Genomic DNA, 21,789 nt, shown 5'->3' with positions numbered 1-21,789 from the left:
TCGCTCTGTGGTGTGCGTGCACATGCGTTAGTATCTACAGGTGGCCCTCCGCCTGCTGGTGCAGGAGGAGCCGTAGGCTGCATGCATGTGTGTGCCAAGAGCCACGCAAGGTGCTCTGTGCATGCGAGGCTGTGTGCCCTGTGTGTCACATGCACCCAGACCTCACAAGGTGTCATTCATAGAACAATGGAGTGAAGGAACAGTGTGGCACTTTGTTCTTGTCTGAAAGGAAGAATGAGCAGACTGTCTGCCTTAGGCTTGCTGCTCCCGGGCTGGGCTGGGTCCTCCTGGGCACACATCACCTGCCTATCCTGCCTTCTGCAGAGTCCAGCAGCTCACAGCCCCCTTTCCGGGGACCTATGGCCCTGTGTGCCCTGGGGGGCCCCGCCGGCTAACGTCCTGAGGTGGCTGGCCTGCTCTGGTCCCTCCTTGCTCTCCTGTGATGGGAATGGGCCCTTCCTCCTGCCTTAGGAAACCACCATCAGCGGCCTGACCCCGGAGACCACCTACTCCATTACTGTCGCCGCCTACACCACCAAGGGGGATGGTGCCCGCAGCAAGCCCAAAATTGTCACGACCACAGGAGCAGGTGAGTGAGGGGTCGGGGACGGAGCTGAGTGGGGGGGCCAAGGTGGGGGCAGGGCCAGAGCCCAGTGCGTGGTTGTTCAGTCCCAGGCCGGCCCACCATGATGGTCAGCACCACGGCCATGAACACCGCGCTGCTCCAGTGGCACCCACCCAAGGAGCTGCCTGGGGAGCTGCTGGGCTACCGGCTGCAGTACCACCGGGCCGACGAGGCGCGGCCCAACACCATCGATTTTGGCAAGGACGACCAGCACTTTACGGTCACTGGCCTGCACAGAGGGGCCACCTACATCTTCCGGCTTGCTGCCAAGAACCGGGCCGGCCCGGGCGAGGAGTTCGAGAAGGAGATCACGACCCCCGAGGATGCTCCCAGCGGTTTCCCCCAAAACCTGCGCGTGATAGGGCTGACCACATCTACCACGGAACTGACCTGGGACCCCCCGGTGTTGGCGGAGAGGAACGGGCGCATCACCAACTATACCGTGGTGTACCGTGACATCAACAGCCAGCAGGAGCTGCAGGACATCACTGCCGACACCCACCTGATGCTCTCCGGCCTCAAGCCAGACACCACTTATGACATCAAGGTCCGTGCACGCACCAGCAAAGGCGCCGGCCCGCTCAGCCCCAGCATCCAGTCCCGGACCATGCCCGTGGAGCAAGGTGTGTGCTGCGGGCATGTGGCTGCGCCTGGGGACCTCTGCTCTCCTTGACGCACTGACCTCTGGCAACTGTGATCCACCAACCTCTGGTGTGTGACCCTCCAATCTTTCATGTCCATGACCACTAACCTCTAGTGAAGGGGTGCCACATTCTCGGTGTGTGACCCCTGACCTCTGCTGTCCTTGACCTACTGACCTCTGCTGTGTGACTCTCCAATCTCTCGTGACCTTGACCCACTGATCTCTTTTGACTGCATCACCACTCTTGGGTATGCAACACTAATCTCTTGGGGCCACGACCCCCTGACCTCTAGTGAACACAGCCCACTGTGCTCTGGTGTGCGGCCACATGCTTCTCCTCACTGAGTCCCACTGACCTGTGGTCAGTCTGACCTGGTGTCTGTAAGCTCCAGCTTCACCCAAGCACTTCTGGAGATCCTGACCGCGGGTCCTGTGGCATCTGCCCCGCTCGGTACTCACTGCGAGGAAGAGCCGGGGCTGGGAGCTGAACTGTGTGCAATTGAAGCTGGCGGGAGTGGGGGGTGCCTGGTCCCCTGCAGCCTTTCCTAACCCCCTGGGCCCCCGTGCTGCATCTCTTCCTGGCAGGGAAACCTTCAGGCCCATTCACCCTAGCTACGCAGCCAGAGCTCACTCCCTGCTTATGTCCCAACAGTGTTTGCCAAGAACTTCCGTGTGGAGGCTGCCATGAAGACATCTGTGCTGCTCAGCTGGGAGGTCCCTGACTCCTACAAGTCAGCTGTACCCTTCAAGGTGGGTGGAGTCAGCTGCACCTGGCACACACACAGTCCTGCAGTCCCTCATTGCAGTCCCGGCCTGTGCGCGTGTTTGTGCTGCCGGATCCCGGTCAGGCGTGGGTGCGTGCTCTGCCCCGCAGGCCCGTGATGGGAAGCCTCACTCAAACGTGCTGCCTGCCCCTGTCCCGCGCAGATTCTGTACAACGGGCAGAGTGTGGAGGTGGATGGGCACTCCATGCGGAAGCTGATCGCAGACCTGCAGCCGAACACAGAGTACTCGTTCGTGCTGATGAACCGTGGCAGCAGTGCAGGGGGCCTGCAGCACCTCGTGTCCATTCGCACAGCCCCCGACCTCCTGCCGCACAAGCCGCTGCCTGCTTCTGCCTACATAGCGGATGGCCGCTTCACTCTCTCCATGCCCCACGTGCAGGACCCCTCGCTCGTCAGGTGTGTAAATGAGGCCCCAGGGGAGGAGGGCAGGGCTGGCCACACGAGCGCAGGCGATGACGGTCCTGATTTCCCCCCTCCGCCCGCCCAGGTGGTTCTACATCATGGTGGTGCCCATTGACCGTGTAGGAGGGAGCATGCTGGCACCGCGATGGAGCACGCCCGAGGAGCTGGAGCTGGACGAGGTGCCTGGGGACCAGAAAGGGTAGCACTGATGACAGTCCCATTGAGGTGGTTGGCTGTGGCCCCAGGGACCCCCCCCAAACTGGAGTCACTCTCTGATTGGCAGACTGCCCTCATCTCTAGGGAGACAGACTCTGAGCTGGCCCCTGGGCGCTTTCAGAGAACTCCTGGAGGGCTTACAGAGACTTCCCCCAAAGGGCTTTGTGGAGGATCCCCTGGGGTGGGAAGTGGCAGAGACATCTCTCAGATCTAGAGAATCCTGGGCCCTGTAAGCTTTGGAGTCTGCAGGGTCTGGAGGCTGCAGAGGGGCTAGAGTGGAGCCCCAGCACGTTTGGAATCTGCCATCCTCTTCTCGCAGTGGTGTGCAGCCAGCCCTCTCTGGTTACGCTGGGGCAGGTTACCAAGAGGGCCCCTTCTTACCGGGTTGGCTAGGAGGAGTGGCATTGCCTTGTCTGGCATTCAGCATGATTCTGTGAGGACAGTGAGTCAGGCCAGGCTTGAGCCCCTTACATGGAAAGTGAGCCTAGCCTCAGCCCAGGGGGCTTATGTCCCAGGCCCCGGGCCCAGGAGCATGTGCTCCAAGGCCCCTGCGTGACTCCCATCCTCTGCTCTGTCAGCTTCTGGAGGCCATCGAGCAGGGCGGTGGGGAGCTGCGGCAGCGGCGGCAGGCAGAGCGGCTGAAGCCATACGTGGCCGCTCAGGTGGACGTGCTCCCTGAGACCTTCACCCTGGGGGACAAGAAGAGCTACCGGGGCTTCTACAACCGGCCGCTGTCTCCAGACCTGAGCTACCAGTGCTTTGTGCTTGCCTCCCTGAAGGAACCCGTGGACCAGGTCTGCCTAAGGCCCAAGGCCTGACCAGACACCCCCCAAGCCAGTCTCAAACACCCCAGAGGCCCCATACCTGCACTGGGGTCTCAAGGCACTAACCCCTAGGACCCAGAACGCCAGACCCGACCTAGCCCTAGGGTCCCAGTCGGCTGACCAGGCCCAGGTCAGCCTCTTAGTTCTGGGAGACCAGGCCCAGAGCCCATTCTCCAGGTTTGCGGGGCAGAGGGTGGGAGATCTCACCCAGGGCTCACCACCTGTGCTGTTCCTCCACTGGGCCACAGAAGCGCTATGCCTCCAGCCCCTACTCCGATGAGATCGTGGTCCAGGTGACACCAGCCCAGCAGCAGGAGGAACCCGAGATGCTGTGGGTGACGGGCCCTGTCCTGGCAGTCATCCTCATCATCCTCATTGTCATCGCCATTCTCCTGTTCAAGAGGTGAGTGCTCCGGTGGACGGCCACCTGCCCTTGGACTCTCAGGCGCTCCCTGGCCGGGTGCATACAGGCCTGGGGCAGCCACACTGGCCTGCACCCCAGGGTGCACCCCTTGGCTCGGTGGGAAGCCAGGAGGACAGAAGCAGTGCCTGTGCACACCCATGGGTGTGGCCCAGGTGTGATGAGCAGCCGCAACTTCACCGAGGGCTTGTTCACGTGCATCCCCGGGCATGTCTGTCTGTCCGTCTCTGTGTTTCAGTGGATGTGAGCCTGTCTGTCTCTCAGCTTCAAGACACGGCCTTCTGGTCTCCTACCTTCAGCACCCCCTCTGCCACCTTCCCTAGATGACTCCCTGCCTAGCTCTCCTGCTCAGGCCTTGAGAGGTCCAGACCCAGCTCCAGGGCCATGTGCCCGTGGACATTCACTTGGCAGACGTTTATTCAGTGCCTGCTGTGACCATAGCATCTGCAGCTGTCCCGGACTCAGGGTGTCTTGACCTCTCCCACAGCCCTCCCCCAAGGTCCCTATCACAGGGGACGGGCCCATCCACCAAGTTACCAACCGGAAACCTGAGTGTCACCCTCTCCCCTCCTCCCTCTCCCTCCACCCACTCTCCCGTGAGTCCTGCCCTGGATATCACTGGACCTGCTCCCCCCTCCCCACCGTGGGCTCCCCACGAGGTAATGCACATGCACACGGCACGCCTCAGTCCTCTCTCGGGTAGCTGCAGTCTCCTGATCTTGGAGTCTCCCCTTCCTCTCTATCCTCCTCCCAGCCTGAAAGGTGTTTCCAAAGATTTACTTTGTCACCCTCAGCTTAATACTTCTCAGTTTTAACTAAAGAGTTTTATAGCCCGATCTCTGTAGCCTGAGGTCCATCAAATGCCTGGTCGGTCTGGCCCCTGCCGCCACCCCGACATGGTCACTGAACCAGTGCAGTTCCTGGCCGGCCCGGGCTGAGCCCCTCCGCTCTGCAGCTCTCCTTCCCCCTGCCCGGGCAAGTGCCATCTCATCCTTCAAGACTCCTTTCCAGGCTCTGGTGCCCACGAGGCTCTGCCGGGCCCCTCCTACCCCTTCACCACACTGTCCCCCACTGTCCAGTGGTGCTTCCACGGGAACATCGCTGGGCCTGTTTCCAGCACCCAGAGCAAGGCTGTCGGTGAACGCTTGTTGGTCCGTATGTCTGAACGTGTTCACACACGAGTTCCTGTCCCCAGTGCCCCATCTCTCCCTGCCCCTGACCCCGACCCTTGACCTGGACCTGGTGCCTCCTTCCTGAAGTTAGCTCCTTCCTCCCAGGGTGAATAGGGACAGTCTCGCCTGGTTCAGGGCCTGGAGACCCATGGGTGGGGAACCTGAGGAGGGTCCCACACACCCATTCATCCTCCCCCCGCTGCCTCTGGGTCCTGGTGTCTGCCAGGAGAGGCGACCCCTCCCCGTGAATGCCACGTGGGTGCCATAGATGGGTCCTCAGTGTCCCCCATGTCGTGAGAGGGTCTGAGTGCTTGGCAGAAACAGTGACCGTTCCTTTCTTCTGTCCTTGCCTGTCTTTTGGGACCTAGTAAACGAGAAAGGTAGGAGTCCTTCCTTCTCTCTTCACAGGCTTCCCCCTTCACTTATCCCCATGCACACTGCGGGCCCAGCAGGGAGGGGCGCTGCTTGGGCCGGAAGCCTCCTGGCCTGCGGCTGTCTGGTCAGCTTGGCAGGCGACGGGACAGGCTCTGTCACTCTCTCGGCCGGTGCTCTGCACAAGGGATGCCCCTTTTCCGGCACAGGCGAGGCCCAGACCTCCAGCACTTCCCCTGCGGGCACAGACTCTGAGCTCACCAGAGCCTTCCCCCAGGCTCCCAGGTCTCTGAGGTTACCTGTGTGCTGCAGGGGACAGAGTCTGGCCTATGTGCAAAGAGCACTGGCTGCAGGGCAGCAGGGAAGTGTGTGCTGCACACTCATGCACACTCACGTAAGTTTCTTCCCCAAGCACACTTGTGTCCACTGATCAGAAGCGGCCCCTGGATACTTGTCAGCAGCTGGACGCTGCAGTCTGTCTCTGCTCCTGTCCCTGTAGCCTGGGGAGCCGAGGCCAGCAAGGGAGGACTCTGCCCAGCTAGGGGGACATCTTCCCCGTCCCTCCCCTGCTGCTCTGCACCTCTACCCTTGTACCAAGAGCCAGATAGCTGAGGCCCAGCTCTCTGTGATGTTTGCGTATCTTACGTGTCGTTTGCATGTTTCCTCCCGGTGGCTCCTGCTGCCTCAGCTGTGGGGCCCTTGCAGACAACAGCCACTGCCCGGCAGTGACCTGCCCTGTACGGGAAGGAGCCACCAGCCTCTACGGCCCCTCCCTTTCTCGCTGGGCTGGCCCTCTGTCCACCCTCCACTCCCGCTGTCTCCGCACCCTCCACCCTGTGTCCTCTCATGTGAAGCTGCTCTGGCCCTGGCTCCCCTGCACTCAGAGACCCCAGGCTGGGGTGGCAGGAGCAGAGCCGTGGACACAGGGCCTCTGTGGTAGCGGGCTATGCCCTGCATCTCTGTTCTCCGCCTGGACCTCAGTTCTCACCAACCGCCCTTCCGCCTCTCCAGGAAAAGGACCCACTCCCCATCGTCCAAGGATGAGCAGTCAGTTGGGCTGAAGGACTCCTTGCTGGCCCACTCCTCCGACCCCGTGGAGATGCGGCGGCTCAACTACCAGACCCCAGGTAGGGTGGCTCCCCCAGCCTGCCCGCCCCACCCAGGCCTGCCGGTCTCCGCCGAGGGACCCTGGCCTCACCCTGGCCCCCATTTCCTGTTCCTCCCTTCTGCCTTTCTCCCCGTACCCATCCACTTTGATGAAGTGACTGAGGAACCCCTATATCAAGAGCTGAACAGGCACCCCAGGGCCCTGGAGCCTCTGGGGGTGGGGGGCAGCTGCTCAGACCCAACCTCGTCTTTGGTCACGCCCTCCAAGTATGGGCCCGGGACCCACACAGCGCCACATCCCAGCCCCGGGATGGCCAGCCTCTGCACCCGTGCTCTGGCCCCTGCACACGAGAGGTTTGTTAGTGGGAAACGGCCCATCAGACCCTTGTGGTGGGATGGGGTGCCCACATCTGGCCCTTCCTGGTGGCTGGCCCCAGATATTCTGTGCGAGTACAGAGACCCCGCACAGGGCTTGGTGCCTGCCTTTCCTTCCCCGCCACTGTTACGGGGCTCTCTGGCTGCTCCTTCTACCTGAGCTGTCACTCCCTCCCTATGCCCCAGCAGACACAACTCAGACCTCTTCCCTGTGGGCAGGGTCGTTCCTCGGCTCCCAGATGCTGCTTCCATCATGACGCCTCCCCGCCTGGGCTGGAACGGCCTCAGTGACAGAGCTCTGTGGAGCCAGGAACTGTCTTCTTCCTCTCCCATCCCTTGGGTTGTGCACACGGTGCATTCTTGTTGAGCACCTGTGAAACAAACACAAGGCAGCTGAATGAATGAGTGAACTACAACACACAGGGTTTGTGTGTACACGAGCTGCTTATTGCTGCATGTTAAATTACTGCAAAATTTCGTGGCTGAAAACAACAACAATTATGTACTATTGTCACTGTCTTCATGAGTTAGAAATTCAGACGGGAGCGTAGCAGGAGCAGCTTGTCTCTATTCCAGAATGTCTGGGCCCTCAGCCGGAAGACTCAAAAGCTGGGAGCCAGAATCATTTAGATCAGGGGTCAGCAAACTATGGCCCGAGGCCAAATGCAGCCCACCACCTGTTTCTGCAAATAAAGTTTTATTGGAACGCAGCCACACCCATTCATTTATGTATTGTTTGTGGCTGTTTTCATACTACAAAGTAGAGCTAAGTAGGTATGATAGACACCATATGTCCACAAAGCCAAAAATATTTACTACCTGGCCTTTTATAGAAAAGTTTGCTGACCCTGGAAATCTGGAGACTCATTCATTCTCATGTCTTGTGGTTGACACTGCAGTCAGCTGTGAGCACACCTGAGGTTTTCGGCTCTCATCCTGTGGCCTGGGCTCCCTGACAGTATGCTGACTGAGTTCCAAGGGCACGTGTCCTGAAAGAGAGAGAGCCAGGCTGACTTCGCAGGCTGTTGCAACCAGGTGTGATCAGATCTTCGAGGAATCAAAGCTTCAGGATGCTGGGTCCTGGAGAGCAGAGAAGCCTCCTCTGAGAGGGATGCCAAGCCATGTGGGCCTTAGTCGGGCAGAGAGGGGGTGGGAGGGAGCGGAGGGAACTCCCTTCTATGGCAGTAGCATGTGGGGAAGCAGCTTTCAGGCACTGCGTCCTGCGGCACTGGAGCTGGGGATGTTGAGAGCCCAGAGCTGAGTCTGGAGGGCTAGGCCGAGGTCCGGTCACAGAGGGACCTGCACGCCAGGCTAAGGGGTTTGGACTTTGTCTTGAGGGTTCCAGGGAGGCATTAAAGGTTTTCAGCAGGGCATCAACAGGGTCAGAATTGGGCTGTAGAAACATAGCTCTGTTTGCCATGTGGAAGGCAGATTGGAAGGGGAGAACTTGGGGAGGCAGGCTGTTGAGAAGGTGCTGAGGACCTGGACGAGGCGGGTGGCAGTGGGGAGACATAAGCGAGACCTAAGCAGCAGGGCTCGGGCTTGATTCCATGTGGGGTGAGGAAATGGGGGCGGAGGTCCCAGGATGCCTCTGTGGTTGCTGGCTGAGCATTGGGGTGGGAGGGTCCAGGGAGACCTCCGCACCAACATCCTGGCTGGAACCATGGGCGTGGGGCATGCCAAGGAGCACGCAGTGGTCAATGCTTGCAAATATATGGGCTCTCCCAGGAGAAGGGGGCGGGGGAAGAGCGGCTGAAGGGCATCCAGGGAAGGAGGTAAAATGTTGAGGAAGGATGGGTGCAGGATAGCCAAGGAGGAGGAGCCAGAGGGAGAGAGAACTCGGGGAGAGGAGTGTCCCAGAGGCCAGGCGGGGAGGGCTGTGCAAGGAGGACCCAGACGGAGGCCATTGGCTTCGGCAGTTGGGACCTTGGAGAGCGTGTGGTGGGCGGGTCCTGGGGGCAGGAGCATTTCAGTGGGCTGAGGCACAGCGAGTGGGGAATGAGCAAGTGGGTGTGAAGGCCCTGCCGGGGTCTGAATCCTTGTGGCTGCAGGGCCCGGGGGGAAATGGCAGGGATCTGAGAGGAGAAGGCGGGGTGGAGCACAGGAAGTCAGAGGTGGTGTTAAAAGGGATGGCGGTCCAGAAGGACAGGAGGCTGTGGCCCCGGGCGGGCCGTGGGGAGGGGGCACAGTGAGGGTCACCCGAGGTGCTGAGGTCAGGGAACAGGGCTGCTGGCGGGGAGAGGTGTCTTTGTGCACAGGGGTGACCTGGGAGGGAACCGGTGACCAGAAGGGGTGGCGGGGATGGCAGCACTGTCCACGGCTGAGGGTTTCCTTCTCGTTTTTTTCGTTCAGCAAATGTTTATTATTTTCTCTCATAATTTAACTCTTCTTCTGAAAATGCTTCAAACTCACAGAAGAGCTGAAAGAGTGATACAGTCCCCATCTGCACATCCTCGTGTGGACTCACCCTTCTGTTTCTCACCACACATGCCTCATCTCTCTCTAAAAGCACACTTCCCTTTTGCCAGTTCATCTGGAAGTAGCCAAGGTCAAACTTTGATACCAGAGGGCACGAGGTTGGCTTGGACCTAGACTTCCGTCATAGAAAGAGACCCCTGAGACCGCCCAGGCTCTGGGTGGGAGATGCATCTGCTCCTCGGGGAGCAGAAGGGGCTGCGGTGGGACTGCCCCTGCGAGCCCCCAGCCCCGCACTGTGTTCAACAGCAGTGTAACCAGAGGTTAATGGGTTTCCTTCTCTTGCCCCGCTGTTTTTGTTCTTTTTCTCTGCAGGTTCCAGTGTCCCCAGTTGCCCGAATATCTCAAGTTAGTTTTCTGCATTCCCGTGTTTGGGGCCCAGTCTGCCTTCTGTGTGTTTCCTCTACTTCTCTCACCCATCGCCTCCCTCCTTCCTTGAGTTCTTCTCCCCCCTTTTCTCTCTTTTCTCCACCTTCTCACTGCCCCGTCTTTTCTTTGTCCATCCCGTTCTCTCCCCACCTTGCCCCCTTCTTCCCGCCCTGTTTTCCCTACCTCCACCCTGTCTGTCTCTGCCTCTCACCTCCGGTCTCAGTCCGACCCCTCTCCGGTCTCAGTCCAACCCCTTTCCCGTCCCAGTCCGACCCCTTTCCCGTCTCAGTCCGACCCCTCTCCGGTCTCAGTCCGACCCCTCTCCGGCACCCCTCCTGTCTCCCTGGCTCCCTGTCCCCACATCTCCCTCCTCCCCTTTGCTCCTCCCTCCGAGTTCTTCCACGTCTCTGCCATGTACATCGTGATCACTCCATCCACATGCTGGGTGCTGGGACAGGGACATCACCCAGCCCCCCATGGTGACTGGCGCCAGTGAGGGCAAGAGCGCTGTCCAGAGGCAGGACTCGCAGGCGGGGTGCAGGCTGAAGCAGCCCAGCCCCATCCTGTCCACTGCCTTCCACCTGGGCTTCTGGCCTCGGCCTGGGAGGGGGGAAGCCTCTCATGCCTGTGGAGAACCTGCCACTCAGCACCGTGTCACACGGACATGCTCACTCATGCTCACAGCACACACCCTTCCACCTCTGTCCTCTCCACCCCCACCCCCAGCCACTGTGTGCCCTGCCATCCCTGTCGCCGCATGTGCCGCCGTCTCCATGCCACCAGTGACGAGTGCTCCATGGTCACACGTGTCCACATGTGTGCATACATGCATTGGGGCTGTCTCCACCACCCAACTCAGGCCTCACGCTAACTCTGCCTGTGTGTGCCCTGCTCCCAGGTATGCGAGACCACCCGCCCATCCCCATCACCGACCTGGCGGACAACATCGAGCGCCTCAAAGCCAACGATGGCCTCAAGTTCTCCCAGGAATATGAGGTGAGACTTCCCCCCTCACCCTCGCTTCACACCCCCACCACGTGCCTGGCCCCAGACCCACTCCTTTCCTGCCTCGGGCTCCAGGCTTCTCCAGAACACACAGTGGAGGGGTCAGCAGTGGCCAGCAGGGAACTCAGCTCCTCAGGTTCTGGGCCTGACAGAGGCCCTTCCAGATCCCCAAGTCAGGACACTCAGTCACATGCCCTGATGCTAACAGAGGCAGACAGGTCTCTCTCCCTCTCTCTCTCTCTCTCTCTCTCTCACACACACACACACACACACTCAATAATAACAGCGGGCATTTATGGAGAGCTTCCTGCACACACACACACACACCCAGGTCAGTAATAACAGCTGGCATTTATGGAGAGCTTCCTGCACACACGCACGTGCGTGCGTGCACACACACACACACACACACACACCCAGGTCAGTAATAACAGCTGGCATTTATGGAGAGCTTCCTGCGGGCCAGCTCTAGGCTAGGCACTTTGCATACCATTCTGCCCTCCCCACACCCTGTGAAAGGGATACTGGTGTTATCCCATCTTACAGATGAGGAAGCTGAGGCTTAGAGAGGGGAAGTGACTTGCCCAAGGTCACACAGCTGATGAGTAGTGGAATGTGTCTGGCACCCTGTACCCTGCACATGCATGTGCTCACGGGTGTTCTCAGAGTGCAGATCACAGAGATGGGGAGCTGGGGGGCCTGAACCTTGCCACTTGGGCTGCACAAACCCTCCTGCTCAGGGCCCTCCAGGTACTCCCTTCAATCTGGCCTGGACCGTACCTGCTGGGGGCTCAGACTTCAGAGCACTGCTCCTGCCCAGAGTCAGGGCTTCCAGGCGCCCGGCTGGGGAGGTGCTCTGCTAGTGAAAGGGGTGTTAAGGAGGTGATAAGGAGAGCCGCTCCTCCTCTAAGGAGCACGGGCAGAGGTGTTGTTAAGGCATCTTCTGCCTCTGCCCCACTCAGCCCCTCCAACCCCCCGCCCCGCCCCCAGCGCAGCCCCGGCACAGGATGACGGGTGGATGGATGGGTGATTGATGGGCTGGCTCCACCCTGCCTGTGAGCCCCCCCCCGCTCCAGTCAGATGTCCACCCTCAGCTGGGCTGCTGTGGCGGGCACCAGGGCTCCCCTTCAAGGGCTGTGAGCCAGGTTTCCACAGAGGAAATTGAGCTTGGCCGGGGAACTGATGATCACCTGTGCCGCGAGGAAGGCGTGCCGCTTCTCCCTGCAGAGCGCCCACTGGGGGCCTGCTCTGTACAGGCCCGCCATGAGGGGGACGGAGCCGCTAAGGCGGGCTCCCTGCCTCCAGCTCCTTACCTGGCCTGGTCTCCCGCCCACACTCATCCTGTCCCACGTCCCACGCCGCCCTTCCTCCCGTGGGGCTCTGCGGCTCACTGTCCAGACTCGGTGTCCCCCATCCACCTTCTGCCGCTTCTCTGCTCCAGTCTGCGCTTTCCTCACCACAGCCTCCTCCTCCAGGAAGCCTCCTCTGGCCACCCGGCCTGCCGAGAGCTTTCCTGCAGCCAGGATCCCATAGCTGTGTTACCTTGAACGGTCAGTCAGTCGCTCATCTGGCATCGCCGGGCACTTAGCCTGTGCTGGGTGTTGGGGGTGTGGAGGCAAGTGCCCACAGGGAGCTCAGCCAGCAGGGAGACAAGTGCAGACAGCTGAGAGGCACTGAATGTGACCTCACGCCCTGGGGTTAAACATGCAGACGTGGGGAGAAGGTCGGCCGGCCAACAGCACCGAGGCAAGCAGGCTAGGGGTGGGGTGCGTGGGGTGGGGTGCGCTGGGTGGGGTCTCACGGAAGCAGTGCTCGCTGACTCGTGGAGAGTAACAGGCTGGCGCCAAAACCTGGAGGACACAGTGTGCTGTGCTGAGAACTTCGGGTGGTATTCGTCTGTAAAAGGAGGGTAATAATAGAACCTATTTCATGGGAGGATTAGATGAGGGAATACAGGCAGAGTGTTGAGAACAGTGCCAAGCACACGGTAAGTTTTCGCTGAGCCTCAGCCGTTATTAGTATCATCTGAGGCGATAAGGAGCCATGGAAGACATTAAGCAGGGAATTGGTCAACAGATCTGCATTTTATGATTGTTCCGGCTGCAGGACGGAGTGGGGCAAAGCAAAGAGGGAGGGAGATGCCGAGTCTGAGCAGAGGTGGGCTGGCTGAGGCACTGGCAGCAGGTTGGAGAGAGCCAAGGGGCTGGGAGTGATGGGATGGGGCACAGAGGAGTTTTGAGGACAACTTGCAGGTTGTGGCCAGGGCGTTGGGGTAAATGAGGACAGTGCCCTTCACTGAGATGGAGCCCCAGCAGGAGAGCCGGGTTTGCAAGGGGAGCTGATGAGCTCAGCTTGGCAAGGGTTGAGACCGAAGGAGTGTGGAATGTCCAGGTGGGATGTCCAAGGGGCTGCTGGCTATTCAGACTGGGAGCTCAGGGGAGACTCTGGGCTGCAGCTGGGGTTATGGCAGCTCCAACATTTGGGCGTAAGGTCCTGAGAGCAAGTGAACTCACCCAGGAAGGGCTGGAGAGTGCAAAGAGGGCCCAGGAATGAACTCCAGAGGAGCACTGCGTCCTGCCTATGGGAAGGAACAGCCAGAGAGGAAAGAGGAGAGCTGGGCAAGGCCGTGCAGCATTGGCCAGAGCCCCAGCAGCATTGGGTCGTGCACAGCTGGCCGCCGTTGCTTCTGCACTCATTCATTAGCTGGATTCAGGGCTTGAGGGACTTCCCTAGCCCCCACCCCACCCCTGACCACTCTCCTGGGCAAGGGGATTTGGTACCTTGGTCAAAGGAGTCTTCGGTCCATCGCCTTGCTGATCGGTGCCGTGCCAGCCTCTTTGCTCCATGGCCAGGGGAGCTGGTGCTCAGCCTTCACCAGCACCATGTGATAGAGCAGCTGTGACCCGGGAGCGAAGGCCGGAGGTGGACACCACCTGGAAGGCTGGGTCTCCCTGGAGGCACTAGGTAGTCAACTCTTGCCCCACTCCACCTGCCTCTTCCATTTCCTGCAGTCAATTGACCCTGGACAGCAGTTCACGTGGGAGAATTCAAACCTGGAGGTGAACAAGCCCAAGAACCGCTACGCCAACGTCATTGCCTACGACCACTCTCGAGTCATCCTTACCTCCATTGATGGTGAGCCGAGGGCGGGGCCCCCTCCCATCCCCTTGATCTCCTCCTCGCTGGGTGACATTTCATCCTCCAGGAGAGGCCCACGGGTCCCAGGGTGCACCGAGGAGGTATGGACTGGATTGGAGGCCCCAGGATAATGCTCTCCCATGTCCCTTCCTGTTCATAGGTGTCCCGGGGAGTGACTACATCAACGCCAACTACATCGATGGCTACCGCAAGCAGAATGCCTACATTGCCACGCAGGGCCCGCTGCCTGAGACCATGGGCGATTTCTGGAGGATGGTGTGGGAGCAGCGCACAGCCACTGTGGTCATGATGACACGGCTGGAGGAAAAGTCCCGGGTAAGGCTGTGCAGAGCGCTGCCCAGGGCGGGGGAGGAGGGTGGCAGTGGATACTCAGCCACCAGCTGACTTCAGACACCTTTTCCCATCCCTGTGGGAAGAAGCTCCTCAAGGGACTTGCCAAGTGCTGTTGTTTTCCTGGGGTGTCTTCGTGTCCCAGCTGCTGGACGTTCCTGGGATGTGGCATGTTCCCCATATACCAGTGGGTTCCCAGCATGTTAATATGTTGCCCCAGATGCTGTCATTTTCCAAGAATGTTAATATGTTCCCTAGTTGCTGGCATGTTTCTGGGATGTTCACGTGTTCCCGATGCTGGAGTGTAGCTGGGGCATTAACACGTCTCCTGAGTTAATTAGTGGAAAGAGCTGCTGTTATCTGCTTATGCACAGCAAAGCGTTGACTGGAACGTAAAATTTACAGAGCTTGAAAATGGTGCATAAACGTTATGGGTAAATTTGGCAGAAAATGTGTCTGGTGAAATCTGGTCATGAATAAACAATTTTCAATTACGTCCCTCGTTCCCCTGGTGAGGGCAGGGGTGGAGGCGTATCGTGAGACCATGATAGGGTTTGGTGAGGGGTGGCATAATGGATCTGAGAGCTCGGGGCTGAGGGCTAGACCTTCCACCCTGCTTCTGCCCGCCTGAGCCTTTGGGTACCTCCAAACACCCTTGCACCCTGCCCTGCTGTCCCTCTGCAGGTGAAGTGCGATCAGTACTGGCCAGCCCGTGGCACCGAGACCTACGGCCTCATCCAGGTGACCCTGCTGGACACAGTGGAGCTGGCCACCTATACTGTGCGCACCTTTGCGCTCCACAAGGTATGGTCCTGCCCTGGTGCTTGTCCCCCGGCCGGGACCTATGAGGACAATGGTCTGAACATGGTGTGCTGGCGGGGAAGGGGACGAGTGGGAGCCCGGTGTTGGAGGTCGGGGCTTGGAGGTGTGAGCGCACCATGACAGCCGGTGCCATGGGCGACATGGATGGAAGCAGCACCTGAGCTCTTTCAGGCTGCCCCGTGTGGCTTCTGAGTCCCGTTGGAAAGCTGGGGTCTGGCCTCAGCACTGGGGCATCCTGCCCTGAGTCTGTAGAGGGCATGCTCCCTGGTCACACTGTCTCTCCCTGCTCTCCTCCCCAGAGTGGCTCTAGTGAGAAGCGGGAGCTGCGTCAGTTCCAGTTCATGGCCTGGCCAGACCACGGAGTTCCCGAGTACCCGACCCCCATCCTGGCCTTCCTGCGGCGGGTCAAGGCCTGCAACCCGCTGGACGCCGGGCCCATGGTGGTGCATTGCAGGTGAGGGAGTGCCACGCCACCGGGGGGTGGGGCGGAGGCGGGGTGGGCCCCTGCCCAGGCTGAGTCCGTGTCCTGCAGTGCGGGCGTGGGCCGCACGGGCTGCTTCATCGTCATCGACGCCATGCTGGAGCGGATGAAGCATGAGAAGACGGTGGACATCTACGGCCACGTGACGTGCATGCGGTCGCAGCGCAACTATATGGTGCAGACCGAGGACCAGTACGTGTTCATCCACGAGGCGCTGCTGGAGGCCGCCACGTGTGGACACACGGAGGTGCCCGCTCGCAACCTCTATGCCCACATCCAGAAGCTGGGCCAAGTGCCTCCTGGGGAAAGTGTGACTGCCATGGAGCTGGAGTTCAAGGTGGGCTCAGGGCTGGGCCTGCCTGGCTCCAGGGCCTGGACTGGGTCCCGGGGACAGTCCCCCAGGAAGCCAGGCCTGACCAGCCCCTCCCTCTCGCTAGTTGCTGGCAAGCTCCAAGGCCCACACATCCCGCTTCATCAGCGCCAACCTGCCCTGTAACAAGTTCAAGAACCGCCTGGTGAATATCATGCCCTACGAACTGACCCGTGTGTGTCTGCAGCCCATCCGTGGTGTGGAGGGCTCCGACTACATCAATGCCAGCTTCCTGGATGGCTATAGGTCAGCACACTTGTGACTGCCCACCACATCCACGGGTAGCCAGGCCTGCGCCTGGCCGGCTAGGGATGCAACAGAGCAGGGCCAGCCTGGAAGACCAGGGTGGGCTTCCTGGAGGAGGGGTGATCTGAGCAGGGCCCCAAGGGACTAGGCAGCCATGGGGAGACTCGGGGGACAGCAGCACCTCCAGCATGTCCAGTCTTATGTCCACCCCAGACAGCAGAAGGCCTACATAGCCACACAGGGGCCTCTGGCGGAGAGCACCGAGGACTTCTGGCGCATGCTGTGGGAGCACAACTCCACCATCATCGTCATGCTGACCAGGCTTCGGGAGATGGGCAGGGTGAGCACGCCAGCCACCCCTTCTCTATCGTGTCCTTCCTCTCCCGGCCCTGTCAGCATAGCCTCAGACCCCATTATCACCACCTGTGGCATCCTGCCCCTGAATCCTCTGAAACCCGGAGCTCCCCTCCCCACTTTTTCCCCACCTGACCATGGGGCCGGGCCCTCTGTCCACAGGAGAAGTGCCACCAGTACTGGCCCGCAGAGCGCTCTGCTCGCTACCAGTACTTTGTCGTTGACCCGATGGCTGAGTACAACATGCCCCAGTATATCCTGCGTGAATTCAAGGTCACAGATGCCAGGGTGAGTGGACAGGGGAGTGTGTATATTTGTACGAAAGCTTGTCTGTAACGCTGCTGGAGCCCCTGTGATGGGGCTGCCTTTGTGGTGCACCAGCTCCAGCTGCAGGAATCGAAGGTGAGCTGTGGGCATGCAAGCCCATTTCCCAGGGTGTCCTCGGTGTAACGACCTCAGGGTGCTTACCTGTGCTACCGCACTGTCCGCCTGCCCTGGGGGGCTGCCGCCTGAAGCTCCAGCCCTGACCCCGGCCTCTGCCACCTCTCCCAGGATGGGCAGTCAAGGACGATCCGGCAGTTCCAGTTCACAGACTGGCCAGAGCAGGGCGTGCCCAAGACGGGCGAGGGCTTCATCGACTTCATCGGGCAGGTGCACAAGACCAAGGAGCAGTTTGGGCAGGATGGGCCCATCACGGTGCACTGCAGGTGGGGCCAACCCCATGGTGGTCTGGGCGTTTGGGGGCTTGGGGGTTCAGGGACAGGAGCCCTGACCCAGCACTGTCCCTGGGCAGTGCCGGTGTCGGCCGCACCGGGGTGTTCATCACGCTGAGCATCGTCCTGGAGCGGATGCGCTACGAGGGCGTGGTCGACATGTTCCAGACCGTGAAGACCCTGCGCACACAGCGCCCGGCCATGGTGCAGACGGAGGTATGCAGGCCACTGGCCATGCCAGAGCCAGCCCCTCACAGACACATGCTGGGGAAGGCTGAGCCGGACGGGTTCCCCACTCGGCAGCCGTGCACTGGATGCCAGTGTTGTGCCTGGCTCCCAGCTGGGGTTGCACGTGTCGGTCCTTACAGGGTACACGATCTAGGGGCAGAGTGGGGGTGGCAGGGGGAAGCCTGGGCAGATGTCTGGATCTAGCCCCTGCTGCTGGCCAGCAGAGGCAGAGGCTAAGTCCATGACCCACTAGCTGCAGTGTGAGTGCCCTTGGCTGTGTGTCGGGGTATCCGCCATCACTGTCTGCACTGACCGGACCCCTGTCCCGGCAGGACCAGTACCAGCTGTGCTACCGCGCGGCCCTGGAGTACCTCGGCAGCTTTGACCACTATGCAACGTAACCACCGCCCCCCTCTCCTCCGCCGCCCCCACCTGGGGGCTCCGGAGGGGACCCAGCTCCTCTGAGCCATACCGACCATCATCCAGCCCTCCTGCACAGGTGCTGCTGCTGGCAGAGCACAGCCCACTGGGATCACAGCATTTCAGGAACATTGCCACACCGAACGGAGAGCCCAGAACTGCCCTGGGCGAGGGGGTGGGCCGGCAGGCAGGCAGGCCGGCAGGCGTGCACTGAGGCCACATCTCTGTCCACCAGGCCCGCCCCGGAGCCCCTGCGAGCTCTCTGTTCCGCTGCCGCGTTTCTCATGCTTCTTCTCGTGGTGGGGATGGGAGCAAAGCCTCCTTTTTTATACGTTGAGTGGGGTAGACAGGGATTCTAGCCTCTTCCCTCTGACTTTTCCTTTTGCAAATTCTTAACTGCAGAATGGGGTTGCGGTGTAGCTTGTGTTCTCTTTTGAATTCGCTCTGGACCCTTTCTTGGTACGACCACTGCTGAAGGATGGAGTGTGCCTTCCTCGTGTGTGTGGAGCTGGGGTCGCCAGCCTGCGCAGAGGCATCGCTGATCCAGCTGCTCTTCCAGGCCTTCAGACAAGATCCTGTTTTAGCCAAATGCAGGGAAACAGTTTTTTTTTGGTTTAATTTCTGTTTTGTTTTTCCGTAAGAGCCTTATTTTGGGCCCCATAGACAGTGGTGGGCGGGGCGGAGATAGGAAGCACTCATCCCCAGTCGTCTATTCCAGTGTGTGTTTAACATTCACAGCCCAGAACCACAGACGTGTCTGGGGGAGCCTGGAAAGGCATTCCTCATCACCATCGTTTGCAAAGTTTAAAGATAAAGCAAAGACAAAAAACAAACAGACAAAAAAAATCCAAAAAAAACCCAAAAACAAAAACACAAGAAAAAAAGAGTCATCCCCTGGCCTCTGCTTCAAACCCCTGAGAGGGGAGGCGGCTCCGTGCGCCTGGGGTTCCCTCTGGGTCCGCAGAGTCTTGCTTTTTGTCCCCAGCATTGTGGGATGGCACGGTGTTGGTAGGCTGTGGGTCTGGCCATGTGGGCAGTCAGGGTGTGTGCCATGCCCCACACACCTCTGGGCCAAGCAGGGGTGCAGTTGGCCCTTCAGGTCCATGCCAGTGGGCCTGGTAGCACATATCTGTCCTCGGAGCAGGGGCCAGATGACTCCCCTCCCTGGTTTGCAGCTGTTTTCAAAGCCTCTGAGAATCGCTCTTTTCCACTCCTTCAAAGATGCCCTCCTAAACCAATGTGGCAAGACTACTGGACGTCTCTCAGTGGTACTATACTCAATCCTTATTATCTCGGCTTGCTGAGGGGCAGGGAGCGGCCTCTTCCTCTGGGCAGCACTATCTAGGTAGGTAAGTGGGGCGGGAAGGGTGCATAGCTGTTTTAGCCGAGGGACTCGAGGCAGACGTCCCCAGATCTAGCTAGGTGGTCAAGGTCAACAATCCAGGGTTGGTAATGTTGAATGAGACATTCATTTTTACCTTGTGGATGCTAGTGCTGTAGAGTTCACTGTTGTACACAGTCTGTTTTCTATTTGTTAAGAAAACTACAGCATCATTGCATAATTCTTGATGGTAATAAATTTGAATAATCAGATTTCTTACAAACCGGGCCTCTGTCTCGGCTCTTTCTGGAACCAGAGTCTGGGCTCTCTAAGTCAGTCCCTAGGTGTAGGTTCTGCCGATTTCCTGCTCCTCAGGAGACAGCGAGGCTGTCCTGAGGACCTGTGAGAAGACGGGCTCCTGGCCTGGTGCCCACTTTCTGATGGGAGCCTGAAGACTGAGCCACGGTGCGTGGAAGGGGCACCTGCCATGGGCCGCGACTCCCCGGGCCAGAAGCGCGCCCCCTGCCTCTCCTCACCCCCACCATGTTCTGGGTCGCCACGTTGTGGGTACCAGGACTCCCCAGGCCACACACATCCCCTTCCGTCACCTCCTCTCTCCCTCCCTCCCCTGCCATAAGGAGAAGGATGGCACTGTGGCAGTGGAGGCCAAGAAGGTATGGAAATTGGTTAGTGAGGACTCTGGTAATTCTTGCACAGTGTGGACACAGTGTGGCCGTCTGGCCCCTGGACACAGCAACATCTGCAGTGGTCTTTCCACTGGTGATCAGATAAGTCCTACCAGGTTGTCGAACCATATGGAACCTCTGGGGACAGAAGACAAGCAAAACCCAGAACAAGTGAGGAAGAGAAATACATGTAGTCAGCAGTGACCAGACTATAGAGAGTGCCACGATGAGCCCAACGCAGAGGTGCTGTGGGTGCACTGAGGCAGCACCTCACCCTGTGGCAGGATCAGGGAAGGCTTCCTGGAGGAGGTGACATAAGCTGGCTTCTTTCTGAGTGTTTCATAGGGTGAGTAGGGGTTACTTTGAAAATATGGGAACAGCATTTCCGATGGAGAGAGCAACTTGTACAAGGGCTTGGAAGCATGAAACAGAGCAACAAATACGAGAAACTACAAGGAACGCACGTGACCCAGGTAGGGAGACAAGGCCAGAGGTAGGCTGGAGGCAGCTGACGGGTTTGAGGTGATTCAGAATGGGATGCCGGTGTCCCTGCTGGGTGACATGCCTCTGTACTGCACTGTGCCGCCCCCTTCGAGGCCCTCACTGCACTCTAGTGTTGCCAGCTGTCTCCCTGGGAGCTCTGAGTGACCAAGGCCTGGGATCGGGGCTCTTCTTGGTGTCCCTAGCTCTTAGCTCACTGCCGGGCATATGTCTATTTGTTAAGAAAAACACCACCCCCATTGCATTACTTGATGATACTAAGTTTGAATAAATACTTCCTCGTGAAAACATGAGCCATTAAACACTGGCAAGTGAGGGTAGCTATCAGATTATCACTTGAGCGACAGCACACAAACTGCACCAGGCAGGCAGACCACAGGGCAGGTGAGCGCCGGGGCTGGGACCCACACGCACCTGGTTATGTCTGCTCCAGAGTCCCTGCGCTTTCCGCCGGCTGTGGTCTGCCCCCCTCCCCTTGGCTGTCACCACCCCCTCCTCCCAACCCACTCCTCCAAGGCTCCCGATCCACCGGTCCCCAATCAGGCATCCCTTCCTCCCTCACCCCCACATCCAACTAATGGCCAAACCCTGCCCATTTGGCCTCGTCTGCACCTGTTCCGTCCTCTGCATTCCCAGGACCACCCTCTCCTGCAGCCATGCCTGCTTCCTGGTCTGCCTGCCCCCAGCCCTGCTCCAGCCAGCCCATCCTCAGCACTGCAACCAGAGTGATTCTGTTCGCAGACGTGACCATGGCACTGCCCTGAGGAGACCCTGCCAGGGCCTCAAGAGTCGGCCCAGACTCCACAGGTTTCCGAGGCTGCAGGGCCCAGCCTCTGCAGCCTTAACCATCCCTCCTCACCCTTGGCCCCCGCCTTTCCAGTCGTAACCTGGTCTACTCTTTTCGTGCTTGCCTCAGCATTCTCTCAGCTCCAGAGCTTCCCATGAGCTATTCTCCTGGAACGTCTCCCCCTCCACACCTCTCTAGCTGGCTAACCTGGTCATTAGTGGTTCTTTCAGGAGCCATCCTAAATGAGGATAGGTGACCCTGCCGTGCAAGCAACTTGAAATACATATTTTTCATGTAATCCTCACAACAATGTGTGGGGTGGGTCCTATTATGCCCATTTTGTAGATGAGAAAAATCAGGTCTCATCCACTCATTCAACAAATACTTGAGCCTTTGGGATGGGTGAGTCACATCAGTGCAAAGACTCCTGCCCTTGTAACGTTTATACTCTAGCAGGAGGAAATGTGATGCACACAAAGAATAATAAATGTATATATGGTTTGTTAGAAAAGTGATGTGTCACGAGGTGGGGGGGAATTAGAACAGGCACATAGGGAAGGTTTTGTTACTAATCAGGGTG

At 59.2% G+C, this 21,789-nt stretch overlaps 1 protein-coding gene across 2 annotated transcripts in view; it reads left to right on the top strand.

Annotated features, from left to right (window-relative positions):
* PTPRF (protein tyrosine phosphatase receptor type F) overlaps positions 1 to 19,512 on the top strand; it is an 85,947-nt gene extending 66,435 nt beyond the window's left edge. For both annotated transcript variants that reach the window (XM_081225611.1, XM_081225610.1), the window contains 20 exons: positions 472 to 589; positions 670 to 1,248; positions 1,921 to 2,018; positions 2,196 to 2,449; positions 2,541 to 2,634; positions 3,250 to 3,465; positions 3,744 to 3,898; positions 6,472 to 6,587; positions 10,685 to 10,782; positions 13,803 to 13,926; positions 14,090 to 14,265; positions 14,965 to 15,084; positions 15,402 to 15,556; positions 15,635 to 15,920; positions 16,021 to 16,199; positions 16,413 to 16,539; positions 16,716 to 16,841; positions 17,106 to 17,260; positions 17,347 to 17,482; positions 17,827 to 19,512. In XM_081225611.1, coding sequence (XP_081081737.1) covers positions 472 to 589; positions 670 to 1,248; positions 1,921 to 2,018; positions 2,196 to 2,449; positions 2,541 to 2,634; positions 3,250 to 3,465; positions 3,744 to 3,898; positions 6,472 to 6,587; positions 10,685 to 10,782; positions 13,803 to 13,926; positions 14,090 to 14,265; positions 14,965 to 15,084; positions 15,402 to 15,556; positions 15,635 to 15,920; positions 16,021 to 16,199; positions 16,413 to 16,539; positions 16,716 to 16,841; positions 17,106 to 17,260; positions 17,347 to 17,482; positions 17,827 to 17,895 — 3,381 coding nt within the window. In that variant the 3' untranslated portion in view covers positions 17,896 to 19,512. The remainder of the gene's footprint in view (positions 1 to 471; positions 590 to 669; positions 1,249 to 1,920; positions 2,019 to 2,195; positions 2,450 to 2,540; positions 2,635 to 3,249; positions 3,466 to 3,743; positions 3,899 to 6,471; positions 6,588 to 10,684; positions 10,783 to 13,802; positions 13,927 to 14,089; positions 14,266 to 14,964; positions 15,085 to 15,401; positions 15,557 to 15,634; positions 15,921 to 16,020; positions 16,200 to 16,412; positions 16,540 to 16,715; positions 16,842 to 17,105; positions 17,261 to 17,346; positions 17,483 to 17,826) is intronic.
* Positions 19,513 to 21,789: the final 2,277 nt, after the last annotated feature.

Source organism: Mesoplodon bidens (genome assembly GCF_964165515.1).
Source record: "Mesoplodon bidens genome assembly, chromosome: 2".
NCBI lineage: Eukaryota > Metazoa > Chordata > Mammalia > Artiodactyla > Ziphiidae > Mesoplodon > Mesoplodon bidens.
Note: the sequence above shows the minus strand (reverse complement) of the source record. Positions and strands in the feature narration are given on the sequence as shown.